This window comes from Ctenopharyngodon idella, chromosome 15 (genome assembly GCF_019924925.1).
Source record: "Ctenopharyngodon idella isolate HZGC_01 chromosome 15, HZGC01, whole genome shotgun sequence".
NCBI lineage: Eukaryota > Metazoa > Chordata > Actinopteri > Cypriniformes > Xenocyprididae > Ctenopharyngodon > Ctenopharyngodon idella.
Window position 1 is genome coordinate 27,554,526 of NC_067234.1, and position 17,405 is coordinate 27,571,930.

The 17,405-nt window shown below is 35.6% G+C and overlaps 1 protein-coding gene across 2 annotated transcripts in view; it reads right to left on the reverse strand.

Annotated features, from left to right (window-relative positions):
* usp32 (ubiquitin specific peptidase 32) overlaps positions 1–17,405 on the reverse strand; it is a 47,289-nt gene that overhangs the window by 19,047 nt on the left and 10,837 nt on the right. For both annotated transcript variants that reach the window (XM_051862318.1, XM_051862317.1), the window contains exons 3-10: positions 11,506–11,611; positions 10,873–10,991; positions 8,537–8,696; positions 1,655–1,786; positions 1,287–1,394; positions 873–988; positions 459–521; positions 36–119 (exon numbers count right to left, since the gene is read on the reverse strand). In XM_051862318.1, the coding sequence (XP_051718278.1) occupies positions 36–119; positions 459–521; positions 873–988; positions 1,287–1,394; positions 1,655–1,786; positions 8,537–8,696; positions 10,873–10,991; positions 11,506–11,611 (888 nt within the window). The remainder of the gene's footprint in view (positions 1–35; positions 120–458; positions 522–872; positions 989–1,286; positions 1,395–1,654; positions 1,787–8,536; positions 8,697–10,872; positions 10,992–11,505; positions 11,612–17,405) is intronic.

Consider the following 17,405-nt stretch of genomic DNA (forward strand, 5'->3'; position numbering starts at 1 on the left):
TACTTTGTCAAAAAATACTGTAGGTAGGATCTTACCTGAAACAGCAAGTTGAGGAACTCATTGGCGAGGGCACTTTTCACGCTCCATATCTGATAGTCCTCCAGGGTTAAGTGCCCTTGCTGTAAGTAAAACACAAGACAAATATTAGAATGTCCTTAAATATTGGATCAAAGAAAAACCTGAAAAACTCAGAGGGGAAAAAAACTAACTCAAGTAATGTTTATTTAATTGAGAAATAAATGTAATTTACACACCAATGTTTTATTTCATTTGGTAATATTTATTTGAAAATTTAACATTTTAATTAAAAGGGAAATTGTTAGCATATTAGTTTTTGCTGTGGCATCAAAAATTGTATCAGCAATGGTGAAATTCAATTGGAATTGATATCAACAGATGAAATTTTCTGTGACATGACAATTCTATATGCAAAAAAACGAAAATGAAAGTCTAATTACTTTTGTTGTGTCATGCATTTTCAGTATGTCCTCTACAATGTCTGACACGCTGGAATCAAACTCCTGAAACATAAGAAGCATAAATCAGGAAGTATCATCATGAAATCTATAACTGACACGAAAGGGCTCTATTAGATGTAAGAAACACAATGACAGCTCAGGATGCACAAATCAATAATGAATTGATTTGAGTTTCATTTAAATGTATTATCCCACATTAGTGCATACCTGCAAAAACATGATTGCATCTCATTTGCACGAATCACCTCATAGGCATGTACACAAACATATATAATACTAAGAAGTAACTTGTTTAGCAACAAAAGGTTAACTAAATAGCTAAACCGTATCATGTTCTTATTGCTTTTTCTATGGGCTTTAGTTTGATTAGACAATCAGCTGCTCTGTACTTACGGGGAGGGTATCTGTACGGTTATCCTTCCACACTTCCAGCAGCGCCACCACCATTTCGTGAATCTCATCCCTGGACAGAACTCCATCCCGATCTATGTCGAACACTTTAAAACAAACTGATGTAGACAAGGAAGAAGAGATTTAAATGGGGAACTTCTAAACATTCATCAGAGAGAAACTATAATATTTAAATAACATTTTTTTTATTATAACTTGTGCAAAAAGTAGTGGAAATATTATTTTATTACATAACTGTGTGTATTTAAAATACATAATATGCTAGCTAAAATAGCCTTATATTATTTATTCCAAAAATCTTTTAAAATGTTTAAAGAATCACCACAACACAATCCTGCATCTGCCGTGGAACGAGATGAACAACTAAGAGAGGATGATAGAAAATGAAACGCTTACACTTCTGCCTCTCTGCTACAGGGCCCCGACAGCAAGCTGAGAGCCCGCACGATATCTCCTTAAAGTCAATATGATTGTCCCGATTCTCATCAAAAGCATGAAACAAGCCTGGAAAACGGGAGAAAATGTCAGTGTTTAGATTAGCCAGTAAGAGTAATTGGATTCTTTGGAGATCTTTTATCACAAATGATCCAATAAATTTCAAAAGCAAAGACCTACTTCTACTAAAATAAGATGAACCGTGACTTTCGTGGGTGCTGAAAATGTTTTCAAAACACATGGCTTGCAGGTGGATGTATGTGTGAGTGTTTGTGTGTCTCAATCCATTTGGGAACCTTTTAAAATTGCTGTAATGAATTCTGTCTTGCCTTCACTTAGCGATGCATGAATAGGGGGCGAGACCAGAGGGACAAAGGTTTCCAAATCAAAGCGGCCTGTCCTTGATTGGGCTTTCAGCAGCCAATAGCGCTTTTCCAAGTCGATAATGTCCGATTCTTCTACTGCAAGAAAGAAAACACAAGAAATCAGATTCTCTGTGAAATAATCTCTTTTAATGTTCAGTGCCAAGCATCAGTTGGGCATGTGCTCCTTGTGTAATTGTCAATCCAATATTTCTGTGTAATTAAAGGGACTGTTTACCAAAAAATAAAATTGTCATTATTTATTCACCATCATCTTAACTAAATCTGAAACAATCCGAGAGGTATCTGACTCCTCCATAGACAGCAATTTAACGACCACTTTCAAAGTCCATAAAGGTACTAAAGACATTGTTAAAATAGTCCATGTGAATGTTATGAAGCGACAAGAATACTTTATGCGCGCAAAAACAAACAGTATTCTCGTCACTTCATAAAATCAAGGTTGAACCACTGCTGTCATATGGACTATTTTAACAATGTCTTTACTACCTTTCTGTACCTTGAAAGTGGTTGTTAAATTGCTGTCTATGGAGGAGTCAGACACCTCTCGGATTTCATCAAAAATATCTTAATTTGTGTTCCGAAGATGAACGAAGGTCTTACGGGTTTGGAACGACATGAGGGTGAGTAATTAATGACATAATTTTATTTTTTGGGTGAACTAACCCTTTAAAGCTTACGTACTAAAATGACCAAAAATAAAACTGAAATAAAAATAAAGCTAAACAGAAATAAAAATGACAAAGGCAAATAAAATTACCAAAACAAAATAAAATTAAAATGAAAACTGAAAATGTAAAAATAAAAGCTATTTAAAAAATATTAATAGATACTGTATTATAAATAAATTCCAAAGTAACACTGCCACAAAAAGTAGATATTTTTGTGAATAACACCACATGTAAATTGACATGTTCCTCATATAAAGCTATCATATAGTTTCAAAAGACTGTATATAATATATCACACTAGTCTCTAGTCATATAGACTATAGGTTTTTTGGCACTATTTTGTCCCTTTTTGAGCTTGAGCTTGTTATGTGGCAAGAACTGTGTTGATATTCACTACTTTTAGGGCATACAAGTTTGTAATGACATGAGGGTGAAAAAATACTTTCAGTCCCAATAAATAATTTCATTTTTGGGTGAATTATTCTTTAAATAGACATTTGAATGGATCATTTCCATAATAAATTAACTGTTGCAGATTGTAAAAGGCCTCTCATTATGATTAAGATTTATGACAAGTAATTACATAACTACTAGGTGAAAGCATGACTCAAGTTACCCCATCTGTAACGCCATATATAGTCCAGTCTTTCAGTTTGTTAAGAGGACCTAGGTCAACTCCTCTTGCTTTGCAATAATCTCTAGCTTAGGCTAATAGGATTGGTCTTGTCCCTCCTACACTGATCATCACACATAAGGCAAGTGTCAAAACACAGGAATACAAATCTGATCTTTTGTTTAGCCTGACGTTCATTTCCCCTCTCTATTATTCAAAACACAATACATCTCACAGAATACACTCCATAAATAAATAAATAAGCAAACCGATCCATACAAAAGTATGTCCTAGGGGTTTCTCCGGACAGGAATAAAAGGCATCTTAATGAACAGGCTCTGGATTGCCCTGAAACTCCTCCGTTATCTCAGACTGCGCAAGCACAGCTAAACCTCTGTGGTTTTACGGACAATTGGGAGTCTGAATGGATTGGGTCGATAGTCATTATTTCCCATAGTGCTCTGGGAGAGCAGGTCTACTGTCTGAGGGCTGAAGACTGAAAGACTGTAGCAACCAGAAACACAGAAAACAGTCTGGGGAACTATAGGGGTACAAACCCACCCACCACGAATCAGGAACAATGACTTTCAGAGGTGGTAAGGAGTAGAAATGTATCTTGACACTATTTCTAAAACACAGTTCACATCTGAGATGCATTTAGCACACATCCAAACAACATTTAACAACAAATTTCCCTCTGGAATGAAGCTTCATTACAGTGCACCACTTAAAGCAGTGATGAAAAATTATCAACATTATTATTACCTGGAACAATAATTAGTTTAGAATAGCTTTCAGAAACTGAATAACTGCTTGAGTGTTATTCATTGTTTGTGCATTGGACAGTGACTACTAATCTATAACACTTATTATGCACCGTACGGATCAGCAAACAGCCATCGTTTATCCTGAATGTTTACAGCACATCTTAAAATGAGGCACCATGTGCAGTTCATTTCAAGCTTGCTGTGGCCTATGATATCCTCTTGTCCAGCAATGCATTATAGCAAGAGAGCAGGCGTTGTTTCTTAGGATAGCACGATGCTGTCGGCCCTCTCAAGCTGTCAAAACCCATTTCACCTATTACTTGCGCTACGTTTCCATTACTTTTCCTGCTGTCTTGTAACAAGGCACAGAGTCCATGACAAAGCAATTACATGTATGGACTGAGACACAATGTTACACTTTTGTATTTAATATCACAAACATTAGCCATCTCTCTTGGGGACGGATTCTACCTTTGATGGCACTTCAAAGTGAAATATTTGAAAAGTGTTTGTCATTTAAATGCCAGTGGGAATATGAGATTTCATACTATATTTCATTCAGCAATAATATTTAAAAATGAATTTAACAATTGTTAAAAATAATAATAAAAAATTATACATAACTATATATATGGGGTGATTTTTTAAAGAAATTAACTTTTTGTTTCAAAATTTTCTTTTTTAAATAAATGCTGCTCTTTTGACCTTTCTATTCATCAAATAATCCTGAAAAAAAAAAAAAAAAATGTATCTCACAAAAATTTTAAGCAGCACAACTGTTTCAACATTGACAATAAGAAATGTTTCTGAGCAGCAAATCATCATATTAGAATGATTTCTGAAGGATCAAGTGACACTGAATACTGGAGCAATGATGCTGAAAATACAGCTTTGCTATCACAGGAATAACTTACATTTTAAAATATATTAAAATAGAAAACATACATTAAATAGTAATATTTCACAATATTACTTTTTTTTTTTTTTAAACTGTATTTTTGATCAAATAAAGTCAATCTGGGTGATACTTCTTTCAAAAACATAAAAAAAAAAAAAAAAAAAAAATCTAATCAATTCCAAACGTTTGAACAATATATATGTATTGGAGGTGTGTATTTGACACATTATTTGTCAACACATCTCCAAATGCCAGTACTCACCTAAAGGAGCGACTCTATCAGAGTGGCAACAGAAGAACCATACCATATTCCACTGCACATGTCACGGCTCTGGCTGTTAGATATGGCATGAACCATAACATACTCCACACAAAATGCTGTTACATTGGCGAAATACAGTTACTCTCCATCTCCGTATGCAATCCAACTCCCTTTCTTTCTTGCAGATTACTGTCATCCAGTCATCACTTTCTTCTTTCTGATAGGCCTCTTGCCTGTTCGCACATGGCCTGGTGTGAGGCATATTCTGGAAGGTGCATGAACCCATAAACCCACACGCGCTCAAACAGATCACATAGATCATGACTACTTCACACCGACAGCACACACACAGCCCTCTCACTGAGCTAAGAGGATAATCTGGAGCGGGCCACAGATTACTGTGCGTTGCCCAGGTAGCTTCTCTGATTGGCCAGAGATAGAGAGCCAAAGCTGTCCTTGATTGACAAAGAAAACTTATTCTAATTTTACTGAGCTATTTGCATAATCACTTGCTTTTGTGTGTGTGTTTTTTCATTTCTATCTTGTATCTGAGAATAAAAGTATCTTGTCTTGGTGACAGTGAAAAGAACGAAGCCCAACCTTGTGCATTCATTGTGTAATGGAGAAATATGCTATAGACAGAATCGATCATTGTCTTACTAATACACAGAAAGGCACATAAATTAACCTTCCAATAATGACTGTATACAGTCAATTGATTAATGGCAAAGGCAAAAAAACTGCTGTGCATGCTGTTTAAAGCAACCCATAGCAACTGTTTTAAATCACAAACAGAACAGGCATGTCAATATTGGCTTGCTTCTGCCCAGTATTAATGGCTGTGTTCCAAAGCCTACTGAACTGCCTACCTAGGCAGCATCATCAATTCAAACATCTGAACAAATCGAATCAGTTTTCAGAATCAGATTTTTTTTCTAATTTCCAGTAAAAATACCCAAACATCCTTAAAATAAGATACATTTTCCATGCAAAATTGTACACCAGACAAAAATACTGACTAAGAATACAGTACATAATGTTTTTAAAAAATGCAGTCAGTTTTTCAGTTTTTTTTTTTTTTTTTTAAAAACACACAAAGATACCTCAGTGGCCGGTCAATTTAAAGGGCTAGTTCACCCAAAAATGAAAATTCTGTCATTAATTACTCACCCTCATGTCGTTCCAAACCTTCGTTCATCTTCGGAACACAAATTAAGATATTTTCTGATGAAATCCGAGAGCTCTCACACTCCTCCATAGACAGCAAATTAATTACCACTTTCAAGGCCCAGAAAGGTAGTAAAGACATTGTTAAAATAGTCCATGTGACTACAGTGGTTCAACCTTAATTTTATGAAGCGATGAGAATACTTTTTGTGCGCAAAAACAAAACAAAAATAATGACTTTATTCAACAATTTCTTCTCTTCCCTGTTATTATCCTACACTGTTCATGCTTCCGGGTTGTACGTCAGAATGCCGCCTCATTATTGGCTGGCTCCTGCGTCAGCATCACACGCATGCGTCATGCTGCTCACATGTACAGCGTCGGCCAATACTGTGCCTGGAACCTGAAAGCACTGCACTGTCTACAACATAAACATCGTAGGAGAATTTTAGAGGTTAAGGTTGAACCACTACAGTCACATGGACTATTTTAACGATGCCTTTACTACCTTTCTGTCTATGGAGGGGTCATAGAGTTCTTGGATTTCATCAGAAATATCTTAATTTGAGTTCCGAAGATGAACAAAGGTCTCACGAGTTTGGAACGACATGAAGGTGAGTAATTAATGACAGAAATTTCATTTTTGGGTGAACTAACCCTTTAATGCAACAATAGTATTTTGAAATAATCTTAAAAAAGGGTAAAAAAAAAATCATACAAACAACATTATTATTGTTAATCTATTGTTGCTAGATTTATTTTAAACACTGTCAGAATATTTTTTTGAAATATTGAAATATGCCCCCTTTTTTAGATTCCTTATTAATTGAGACAAAATATTTATACTTTTAAAAATTCATTTGTCAGTTAATGCACCTACACGGTCATTAAAAATAGATAAAAAATAAAATTTACATGTATTAATATTATTATTATAAATACTAAAATAAATGGCTATCACAGCATGGTCACTTGTGACTGGGTGTCAACTGAGTCATGCAGTACACCCAGAACTGAAAACATTACAGGCTTCCCACATTACGATTTCATGACAGCAAAAGCACTGAGTGAATGAGCAGGTGGGAGATCTTCAGCACCTAAATAAATCATTGTCTCCATAAGAAGAGCCAGTGCTCAGATATTCTGTCACAGTGCAGGCTCGGGTCTCTGAGAGAATGCAGCCATTTCCTTCACTGTGTCAGTCTGGTTTTAATAACTGGGTGGCAGTGACAGCTGCAGCAGGGCCGAGTGTGTGCAAGTGGTGTGTATGTGTGTTTACTGAGTGGGAAGTGTTGCCTGTCACTCGCCATTATCTCACACAGATGCCTCTCTCCCAGTGGAGGGCAGGCCGACTGACTTGCTGATGCCTTCTGTGTGACAGGGGGAGAGGGAAGTGGACAAAACGAGACTTGCAACTTGCCTAAACATCTGGAGAATAGACTATCAAAGAGCAGACTACTGTCAGATTCAGCGATATACAAAGTCACTAGTAAATTTAAATGATAACCTAAGACTTTAAGTCACTAAAACAGATTTCTGTAAACAGATGCCTCTAAACTGACAAACACTGCCCATTTCTGCAGAAAGGCAGCCCAGAGAGCATTGAGAGCATATTCAGAGAATACTAATAGAAAAATCAGAAAGAGTATTCAGGGAGTATGGAAGGCAAAAGTCAGGTACCGAAAGCAAAAAATACATAGAAACTTCATAGAGAAATTGGCAAAACGTACAAATTTTTCAAGACAGGCCCATTATGAGCTCAGAGACTGATGGTATATTCTTCTGCAAAAGTCAGTGTGATTTTCATTTGCCAAATTCCAAATTAAGAACTAAACTACACGTAATTCTGAAGAAAGATCTTTTGTGATCCACCAATTAGAGAAGTTGCTGTTACCATGGAAACGAGAACAGATGAGTTAATGAATTCAGTCTCTACACTATTAAACAACTTATCTTAATCTATGTTAATACATTTTAATGTTTTGCAATACAAACTGGAGACTGGAATAATGGCTGCTGGAAATTCAGCTTTGCAATCACAGGAATATATTACATTTTAAAATATAATAAAATAGAAAACAGTTATTTAAAATTGTAATTTTTAATTAAATGGCTGCATTTTTTTTTATTTTTGATCAAATAAATACAGCCTTGGTGAGCTTAAGAGACTTCCTTCAAAACAATAAAAATCTTTTGAATGGTAGTGTACATCAATAATTTTATATTGTACAGTAATTTTTTTCAACTGTAGCTGCACACAAAAGTCTTGTACCTTCCTCTTTGGTTTAGTTCAAGGCTTAGAACTCTTCTGAAAAATAATTTTAATCACTATGAAGAAAATGAATGTTGAAAATATTTCCGGAACCAGACTGAGAGAGTATTCAAAGAGTACAGGCATAGATTTGAGAGTGTATTTTGAGGAAGTATTCTGAGGGAATAGTAACACTTACAGTGTGTGACACCTGCCAGGGTTTGATAGAAGGTGGGTGTGTCGCTGTCGTCGGTCAACGTGACGCACACGCCACCTGACAGCAGCCAGCGGGAGAATGTGAAAGCATCTTTATTCTGCAGGAGCCAGCTCTTAAACTTCTCATAATTCACTTTTTCTCCCTGGACAGAAACAGACAGAAACACTATAAATAAGCACCAGAGTACAATTCTCTAATGAACCCATGACTAACTTAAAAAGCATTACAAAACAGAGCAGAATTGAGAAGTTGGTCTGCGTGTTTTTTGCTTCCCCTTGTTCACCGATGGGGAAGTTCTCTCATTATTAATATGAACTGAATTCTGTTGAATGCAGATACATTTGTGCGAGTGAGTAAAGAGAAAAGAGAAAGTGTTTGAACTGGTGCCAAGGGATAACCAACAAAAGTGCTGCATTGGGTGGCTTTCCCCTAAATCAAGAAGTGATTCTGCAGCAGGATGAACGAAGGCTGAGAAAACAGTGCAGCTGAAAAAAGAGCTAATAGAGAAATAGGAGGGAATGTATGTCAAAGCCATATTACGTGACCTTGTTGGCTGCAACATTTGCACTGTCAACCTTTTAAGCTTATTATTAGAGCGGGGCAATAATACAGAGGAAGCTCTCTCAATAAACACACGTTTAAATAGGACAAACGGTTCAGAAGGTACTGTAAATATAGAATTTGGCAATCAATGAAATAAGTGTTACAGGTCTAACAAACCTTGGTTTAAATAGGCATGTAATCAATTTATCATTAAGCAAAATGCTATCCTTTCTACACATTTCTTTACATTGACTTGAAAGCCAAAAGACTACATGACTATAGCTATGTATCAATCCAAGTAGTCTAATTTATGTAATTTGTGAAATATCAGAATATTGCAAATACAACTCATCTTACCACATAAAAAACATACACACTTCAAGCAGTTTTTTTTGGTTGCTTTTTTGGAAATTTTAATTTTATTTTAGGGCTGTTGTGTTAATGTGACATGTTCAATTAATTAGTTATAGAAAAAGACTGTGTTAAAATGATTTAACGCACCCGCCCCGCCCCAGACCTACATAGGTCATTTCATACAGTTGATGAACATAAAGCAAAGCAACAACTCACTGCGTGATGAAGCCTATAGAATGCAGTTAGATATTAGGACAAAAATGCCCCGTATGAGTTTTTGTCTCATATTTATATCATGAAATAGTTAAGCAATATCACACGAGTAATGAGCACAATATCACATGAGTGCTGTTTTTATCCCAAATAGCACAAGTGCAAATATGATATTGATTTTATACAACAGTTCAATAAATAAAGAGTTAATATTGCGTTATATTTTAGACACAATATTGTCTGTTTTTGCTCAGTTGTGACAAAGGAAATATTACCTATAAAGCCAGAGCAGAACTGTTGTGCATCTCCGAGCAACACACAACAGTGTTTCATTTCTGAATGAATCTGCGTTTTGAGCGAATCATTCGGTTAAACCAATGATTCAAAGGCCCATTCATCAAGAGAGTCAATAACTTCATTGCTGAATGAATCAGCCATTTAATTAAATGAATAAATTACTCAATGACTTACTCATTTAGACTCTTACCGCCACCTACTGGCAGTTTTAGTTTCTTATTTAGAGTATCATTTACTTTTACTGTTTACATTTACTCATCCTCATGTCATTTCAAACTGGTATGACTTTTGTGGAACATAAAAGAAGATACTTTGAAGAATGTTGGTAATCAAACTGTTTTGGTCTATAAATACATCTAAATACCTATTCAGATGCAGCTTCTGAAAAAAAAAAAAAAAAAATGGTCGTTGTAGCCTAAAAGTGTGTGTAATAAATTCTATATTGAATCATATAAAATATTTCTTTCTAAAGCTACTTTTTGTAATGTCTATTTGATGCTTTTCTCATTTAACACAATAATGACTTTAAATTATCTTTTGGGGGTAATTTGTGATTAATTAGATTAATTAATCAGTACATCATATAATAAATTAGATTACAAAATTGAATTGCTTGACAGCCCTATATAATAAAATATATTATAATAAAATACACATACATACATTTATACATACAAATTACTTTTTGATGATACTATAAACTTCCTGGTTATAATCGAAAAAATAAAGACAGTTTAATTTCCTGTCTTTAAAATAATGAGAAAATTAGTCATTTTGAATAACTGAATTAGTAGTTACAAAACAATCTCTTCAACACTCTATGTGGCGGCATAGTGATTGGTCTGAGAAGTCTTTACTGACAAGCAGGTGAGACCGAAGTAAATCACACAGGTGAGTTTTCTTGCACTGACCTCAGTGAAGCACTTCCTAAGTGAGGGCGGGACCTCCCCATCCACTGAGCGCAGCATGTTCTCCACATCCTCCCGAACCACATAGGCTCCCGAATCACTAGCGAACAAGCTGAAGATGTCTGTGGATACAGAGGACATGCTGGTTAATACACACACACACCTTATCAGAGTCTAGCAGACAATGTGTCTCGCACCCTCATATCAATCACAGCTGTCAGGGACACAGTTTGACACACCAGAGTAGACAGAACATCTATGGGGAATATCAGACTGTGAATTGAAGTGTGTATGGGGTTACAAGTTTGACTAAGAAACACAGAGCAAAACAAAGCTGAGTAACATTGGATGACTGAATATGCTGAGCCAGAGGTGTGCTTGTTTAGAGTGATTTTTGTAATTAAATTACTCAGGCACCTCCTGTGACATGCAAAATAAACATCATACTGTATATACACACACAAGTATGCAAGGCAGAACAAGGGTATTTAGACCTGATGCTTTAAATTCTGAGAATAAAGCAACTAAAAAGAGAGAGTAATTAATTTATGATGCATAACACACAGAAAGGACCAAACAAAGAGGTAGAGAATTGAATTAGAATACAAAACAGCATGTGCCCCTCTGTACACCTACATTTGGCTTTCTCTTCATCGCGTCCTCTTGTTAATAGAACCAGCCCGACGATCAGGTAGTTGAAGTGTAGCCCTTTAGAGGTGCCACCAAAAGAGGTGTAGATCACCTACAACAGATGAGAAAGAGAGAAAGGATGCATATTAAAAGTGGCCCCTTAAAATGCACACAATTGTTCAGCATTTAATTCTGTGTTCAAACAACATTGTCTTCAGGTGCGTTCACACTGACAGCAATTTTCAGGTGATCTGCAGTGTTTGAGTGACAGCGATCACTGGCACTGAGCTAAATTTTGCCATTGAACTCAACTTTATGCAATAGAGCAGCGACGCAGAAACTACCAATGGGAGTGCAGATTATCCACCACCTGATACAGTTGGGTAATGCAGTCAAGTACTAATGTTTTCTAGAAACTAAAAGCTCAGACATTTGGTGACTTCCAATGACTTAGTTGTCAGTGTGAATGCCCCTTTTTACAGAACACAGGAAATGATGCATTGTATTGCACATAATGGTTATGCAAAGGTCATACAATAAAATATACACAGATTACACAGAAGACAATAACATACTCAGTTCAGTATAATAACAAATAAAAATTAGGTTTTAAAAATCAATTTTTACCAATAACAGGTTGGAAAAAAAGCTTTTACAGGCATTTACAGAACAAAGTCATGCAACGCACCATGCAACTAAAATGAAAGAAAATGTGCATCTTTTAAATTTCACAACAAAGAAGGTCATTACTTCCCATCAGTACACGATTACTAAATCTACTGGTGTTCGCCGCTTAAGACAGACAGCCTGGTGTTAGCTGTTATCTCAGACCTTTGATTTCCGCTGAGATTCAGAGAAACATCAGACTCTTAATGATAATGCTCCCTAGGTACATATCTCCCCATAAATCAGCTGACAACATTTAGTTTAATACAGAAGAAACATTGCATTCTCACTCTACCCACACTGCAGGGCTACATACTGTATAATGTATAAAAAACTATCCCTGCAAAATGTAGCACAGCAGGAGGTTTACCAGTAAAATGCTTTTCTTCCTGTTTTTGATCTATTTCTATTCCACAGAGACATCTCATGCACACATAATTCACTTTTACACGTGGTGTGACACCATGTCTTACCCATAACACCACATATAACTACAATTTTCACACCCCCTGATGCCTACTAAACAGTCTAGCACTCTGCAGCATATAAGAAACATTTACTAGAAAAAGCACAAGAAAATTCATGTTGCTGCAATTTTGAGCAAGTTGGTGGTGGTGTCAAAGCTAAGATTCCCACACAATGACAGGTGCCTTTTCTCTGTGGGTTCAATCGCATGTCAAACTGTCCAAGTCCACATGAGTCTTGACTGACAAGTTGGACTACAGCTTCACTGCTGAACAGAGTCCAAAATGCACTTTTTTTTTTTTTTACACCATACTTGTCAAGGAACTTTTCACAATAAAACATTTACTTAACATTATTGTGGATTAAAAGAAAAACAAGACAGAAAAACAGAAAATTAAATAAAACCAGTCTATAAAAATAAATCAAACAAGCATATATTTATATACTTAAGCACAACAGTAACTAAAAAAAATAAAAGAAAAACAATTATGTGTGACCTTTCAGCTAAATGCATGATAGTACATTTACTAAGTAAATATTCTAAGCTATTTATTTAAGAAACTAAAACAAACACCAGTAAATGAAAGTTAAGCAAAGCAGTATATAAAAAAATAAAATAAAATAGAGCTAAACAAAATTTTATGCTAGGGATCTTTTGGTTTCCTAGCTAAATGTATGATATTAAATTTACTGGCCAACTGACCAGTTATATTGTTTAGTAAACGCTAATTATACGTATATACTTTTTGTAAAAATGAATCACTACTTTTGTTTAAAAAAAAAAAAAAAAAAAAAAAAAAAAAAAATCGCCATCTTCCCCCAAAAAGAATCGGTACTTTTTGTAAAACGAATCGTTACTTTTGTAGAAATGAATCGTTACTTTTCTGAAAAGAATCGCTACTTTTGTAAAAAGGAGTATATAAGTTATAACTATTTATAAAGCAAACAAGTAAAGTAAAATAATATATAAAAGTGAAAAATAAATAAATAAATAAAATAATAATAATAATAATATAATAAATAATAAATAAACAGAAAACAAAACTTATGTCTGAGGCCTTTTGGTTTCCTAGCTAAATGTATAGTAAATTTACTGGGCAACTAGCCAGTTATTCTCGCCCAAATCTATTTATATAATTAGCAGTGGGGGTGAGTGTTAATTTTGGACCCTACTAACAAGTCTGAATAAAGTTAAGGTCTGGTTGATGAACACTCTGTTGTCATTCATCTCCACAGCTCTGGCATCAGTTCTGTGTGGATTCGTCTGAGTAACACTGGCAGCAGTTTTTGCCAGAGGGCAGAGAGGATGTCAGCACTCAGGCTCAGGCTTGGAGGAGCTGTCGGCACTCGACTGGAATGCACAGTTTACCATTATGTTGAAAAATACAGCAGTGGAATATAATCGTTTTTACGATGCATCGTGATGCTATTGTGAACGATTCTGCATTGTTGCATTAAAAAAAAGAATCGATTTTTTAAAAATGTAATTAAATAGGCCTATAATACATATTAATGTGCTGTTTTATTGTAAATAAAGTAGGCTACTCTTCTTATATATTAATAAAAAAAGTTGCTTATGTCCTTAGGAAGCAAAGCACTTGAGGAGTCTGACGTTGATTGACATCTCTGATATGATTTACATCTCTATGTTGAAACCACCAAGCAAACCTTCCAGTTTAATGTATGGCACATTTAGTTGATTGTTTTAATTTGTAAAGCTTTATTTAAAGTCCTTTGGGTTGGGTGGATATTGGTATGTGCGAACCCATTCATTCCTAATGGGCTGTTTACACACATAAGTCACTGCATCACTGTGACAACCCTGGAGTGCATTATGCTCTGACAGCACATCATTACTGCATGAATTTGATCTTCTGTGACATAACTAGGGATGTGCAAGACTAGTTGACTAAACGATAATGCTGCTGCTAGTCAACATTGGAAATACTAGTCATTTACATTTTTTTCCACATTTCTTTGCTTTATATTTTTATAAAGACTACATTCAAATTACGGTCCTGTTAATATTAAAATTTAAAAATACATTATTTTGAAAAGTTTACATCTGGAGCGACAAAAAAAAATATAGTTGCCAGTACATGTCAAGCTTTTGTTGCACCACCTGTCATGTGTACAGATACTTTTCCATACACAAGATGCGCGTTCAAACACAGACAAGCGCAAGCAGTATCTGTGGTAATGATCCACATTTTGACACTGCTGACATATGGTAACTAACCTTCTAAATTCTATTTATAATTTTGAATTTGTACTTACTGGTCCTGCAGTGCCAAATGATTCATTTGATTTTAATAAATGTCTATATTTGCAAACATTAATTAAGTGAACGCTTTAATGTACAATGATCATAATGCATGTATGAGACCTATTCTTCTGCAGCTTTCGCTATGGGATTTTTTCTGTTTAAATCATAGATTAAGTAGGCTATTTCAAATGGATTGTTTATACAGAGTGTTGTTTCTGACTATCTTCTGGGAATTTCTTAGACTAGTCGCCGGTTATAAAATTTTTGTTTAAACGTTACGGAAATTAGTTTTGGCGCACAGATCAGCTTCCTTTTATTTCTACATTGTACAGATACATAACACACAAACACAGAAGCCATTCTTATTGAAAGCAGCTTTCATAATGAATAATGTAGCACGCTTCCGTAGCATGTAATCATTGCCCTTTGATGTAATACAAACACTGAGCGACTAAAGGTGGAGGTAATGATCAACTAGAGCATTCCAGAAGTTGACACGTGCACAGACAGGAAGTAGGAGGAAAAGAGGGGGGAAGTGCGCGATGCTGCGAGGGATTTAATGAGGCTGGGTGCTAAAGATCAACGTGAGATGTTGGCTGGCTGGCTGCGAGCAGAGTTCAGGGGAACCAATAAACTTATCATAGTGATGAAATGAGCAGCTGGGAGCTCAGGGTTCCTCCCGACTGTGCCTCCCGATGATGGACAGAGTGAAAGATGTCACCTGCAGATTAATCAGCCACGGGACGCAGGCACTGACTACCTGCCATCTATACGCATGTGTGGGTGCATTTAGGTTGAGTGAATAATATATATCGATTTTGAAGCATGGTTAGACAGAGTGGAATACAGGTGAAAATGTGATCTCAACTTTGATCAAGTAAATGGTCTGTTAACCAGCAGAGTGCTAAATGACATGTAAATGCGTAGAGTATCGAAGTTAGAAATTCGAAGTTAGAAATTCCAGTATCGTGACAACAACGATACTGGAATTTCTAACTTCGATATGATACCATAAAAATATAAACGTTAATCAATTACTATTACAATTATCTCTATATTATAATAATATTTGCTAACTCAGTGTATTTGTTTTTACAATGGGCTAATTTTGTTGTAATAGCTTACACACAGCACAAGGAAGCTTGATTTAAAATGGTAAATTGAAATTAAAAAAAAGACAAGTAAACAGTAATAAAATAAGAACAAATAAACAAATTACTAACAAAAGCACAAATAAATACAATAGAATAAAGATACAAATGAATTAGACTGTAGTATTCAGGTAAGAAACTGAATAAAGAAACAAAGCAATCAAATTTAAAATAACATTGGATAATCTTAATTTAAAAAATGAAATACATATTAATCAATTAAAGTTACACAAGTTAATCAGTCAAGAGCAGAGTGTGATTTTCTATTTGACTTTTGTTGTTTGATTAACATTAACATAGAGAGCACCATGTTTATTAGGCTGCTGTCACTTTAAGACCTGATGCACACACGGATCGAAAATACTGTTACTGTCACACAATCTTCCTGCATTAATACTCACCAAGATGGGCATTGTGACCTTATTTTTGAGTGTATTTGTCCATTAATAAGTCGTGAAAAAGAGCTCATTTTGGCACTTGTATGTCAGAGGCGGCTTTATTATGTGTGCGCTTCGGATGTGAGCGAGAAATCTGTGGGGATGAGTAGAATTATGTGCCACCTCGCGCTGAAATTCAGACTCGGTCACACCAACACTATTTAACCGGAGCGAATGAGACGACTGAATGAGAGGAGGCGAGTGTGTGTCAACTAGCTGTCGGAGAGGAGAGCACAGAAGAAAGCGCAGCTGGTATCGGTGTATCGATACTGCAGAAAGGAGTATTGGAATCGTTTCAGATACATATCAAAATATCGATATTTTTGACAACACTAGTGTAGAGTGCTAGAAAGAATGACTTTAGTAAAAGAGCCACTCGATAAAAGCATCAATGTGCTTGGCAAAAATCTGGATCAGTCGCAGTACAAGCTTGTAGGAAAAGAGCTAAAAATAAACATAACTATGCAATATCGGATGAGTGGCAGTTTTATTCAGCTGAAAGAATTTCATTGGATTGCAGCCATGACTGAAAGTTCATAACAATACCTGACGAAAGATTCATGACTTTAGATTTAAGTCCTGTTAAAGGCCTCCATCTGTTTTAAGGACTTCTTTTAATTGAAGCTTTGAAGAGATGTGCTTCCTACATAAAGAAATCTTAAAGTATTGATCCGATACATTACTCACAATGAAACTGGCTGAGAGCCACACGGAAACGAGACGAAAATAACTAGCCAAGCTGGCATGCAAATACTAGTTCCTATGACAACAAGTAGAAATATGGACCAGAAAGGTTTCTGCTGAAATAGAGGGGGATCTCTGTATGATTCATCTCACAGAGATCAGACTGTAAAGATACAGGAGGCAAGTAGAGGACCACATGAACTCATGGTTACAGCGGTCAGGTCATGGGGAAGTCTT